The sequence below is a fragment of the Cynara cardunculus genome (genome assembly GCF_001531365.2).
Source record: "Cynara cardunculus var. scolymus isolate 2C chromosome LG 13, CcrdV1, whole genome shotgun sequence".
Classification (NCBI taxonomy): domain Eukaryota; kingdom Viridiplantae; phylum Streptophyta; class Magnoliopsida; order Asterales; family Asteraceae; genus Cynara; species Cynara cardunculus.
The window spans coordinates 9777858-9780148 of NC_037540.1; the positions used below are offsets into that span (position 1 = coordinate 9777858).

At 32.7% G+C, this 2291-nt stretch overlaps 1 protein-coding gene across 1 annotated transcript in view; it reads right to left on the reverse strand.

Moving 5' to 3' along the window:
- Nucleotides 1-1180: 1180 nt before the first annotated feature.
- Nucleotides 1181-2291, reverse strand: part of LOC112526051 (protein DMR6-LIKE OXYGENASE 2-like) — a 2133-nt gene continuing 1022 nt past the window's right edge. Inside the window, exons 3-4 of the mRNA XM_025136431.1 lie at nucleotides 1647-1965; nucleotides 1181-1477 (exon numbers count right to left, since the gene is read on the reverse strand). Coding sequence (XP_024992199.1) covers nucleotides 1232-1477; nucleotides 1647-1965 — 565 coding nt within the window. The 3' untranslated portion in view covers nucleotides 1181-1231. The remainder of the gene's footprint in view (nucleotides 1478-1646; nucleotides 1966-2291) is intronic.

Genomic DNA, 2291 nt, shown 5'->3' on the forward strand with positions numbered 1-2291 from the left:
GTTTTTGGTAGATGGATCAGTTTCAATCTAATTATGAAATGGTTTCACTGTTTGCTTATTACACATGTTCTTAACAATTTATGAAATGGTTTCACTGTCGTTATGCAATTTTGAAACGGTTTCACTGTTTGCTTATTACATAACATGTTCTTAGCAATTATAAAATGGTTTCACTGTCGTTATGAAATGGTTTCACTGTTTGCTTATTACACAACATGTTCTTAACAAAATGAAACAATTTCATCAATAATTGTTGATAAGAAAACTAGACTATGCATGAATATTATATTACACAACCAGTTCATCCCCAAAAGTTTCATAAAACAAGCTACTCAATGAACGTTTTCACGAACCAATCTGCATACGTTTCATAAAACAAGCTTCTCAATGAACGTTTTGTAAACAAATATAACATGAATCTGTTTTACATTTGATTATATTTTTACCGATTCATGAATTTTTGTTAGGATCTGTTACTAATTTTGTGAATTAATTAATATAATAATTTTCGTCTTTTAATATTCTTACCCCTAATAAACCGAGAAACATTTTTAAAATTATAATTTAAATAAACATTTAAATATTATTATTTATAAAATTTTCTTTATTATATTACCTTAATTAAAATTTATTAATAACTTCCATATTTAATAGAAAACAATGTAAATGACAAATCTATCCTTAATGATTAAATTTAATTAAGAAAAAAAGAATTTTCTTATTGGTCGAAATTAGTTTACACGGTTTCTAAGAATTAGACGGTTTTTATTTGATCCCGTCTCTCTCTCCCTCTCTCTCTCTCTCTCTCTCTATATATATATATATATAGGGTTGGATTCACGTGAGATCAAGAGTTTTTTGTGAGACTCGTAAGACCAACTTATGTTCATTGATCAACTTTATAAGCTAATGGTCTAAAGTTGCATTGTGACAATTTTGTGTGTATTGAGAAGTCTCGTGGCGTTTATGAATATTCAGATTGTCATATTATAGATCTAATCCAAGGGTTGAGAATTGTCTTATAGGTCTCACGAAAAACTTTTGATCTCACATGATCTCAGGTTTATATATATATATATATATAATGGTATATGATATTTGATAAATTATGTCTTGAGAGAATGAAATATTCATTTCATTAATAATCACTTAAATCAACTAACCATCCAAAATCATTTATTTATACGTCCACTAGCTAAAAATGAGCATCATAATGTCTCAAAACTTGAACTTAACGTAGTTTCCTTAACTCTAGGAATTTCTTACACTTGAAATCCGAGGACGAAAGAAACTCCAGAAAATCCGCATAGTTTGTATCTCGATAACGTCGTGGGTTGGACTCGTCGATCAGTTCTGGTGACGGCCTAACGTTATGGTTCACCGGTAGGCTGAATAACGTGGCCACGGAGAGTCGAGAGCTCATCGAGTTAACCGCCACCCTGTGCACCACACTCTTGTATCTTCCGTTGCTAAATATCTGTCGCAAAAACACGAGTTTTAGGCTTTCAAGATATTACCATCACAACAACAATCTTATGAGACGGTTTTTGGCTTAATCAGCGGTTAATTAATATAACCTCATTTTTGTTGTAATATTGCGTTAAGATAGAAATTAAATATGTAAAAATGGTCGAGAAGTAACCAACCTCAAATTGGTCGCCGATGTTGACAACCAACGAATTAGGGATGGGTTTAACGGTGAGCCATCGACCTTTATGTTGTATTTGAAGACCTTCGACTTGGTCTTGAAGAAGAAGAGTGAGTAAGCCATAGTCGGAGTGTGGTGGGAGACCCAGTGTGAGTTGTGGTTGTGGGCATGACGGGTAGCAGTTCACCATGGTCAGCTGATTCGCATCATCCAAAATGGCCTTGTCTTCTTCCATCACTCCAAGGCTCGCCAGGATCGCCTCCATTACCATTCTGTACAAATCTCTGCTTTCACTCGAGTACTTACCCACTGCTTCCCTGTTGTTTGTTGCAAATCAATCGTCCCATATTCAGCACTTCCACATATACATATATATATATATATATATAGATATAGATGTAGATATAGATATAGATATAGATATAGATATGTGATACTAACAATCAACGTAAAGTCGAGCGAATCACGTGTGATTTACACGTGCTTTTGTAAAATCACATGTGATTCGATGGTTTTCTTATTATCGTGTTTGGTTAATGTTCTCGTCTAATCTGAGTCCACGTATACATGTGTGTGCATTAGTAAAATCAATTTTATAGCCATATATATATATATATATATATATATATATATATATATAGGG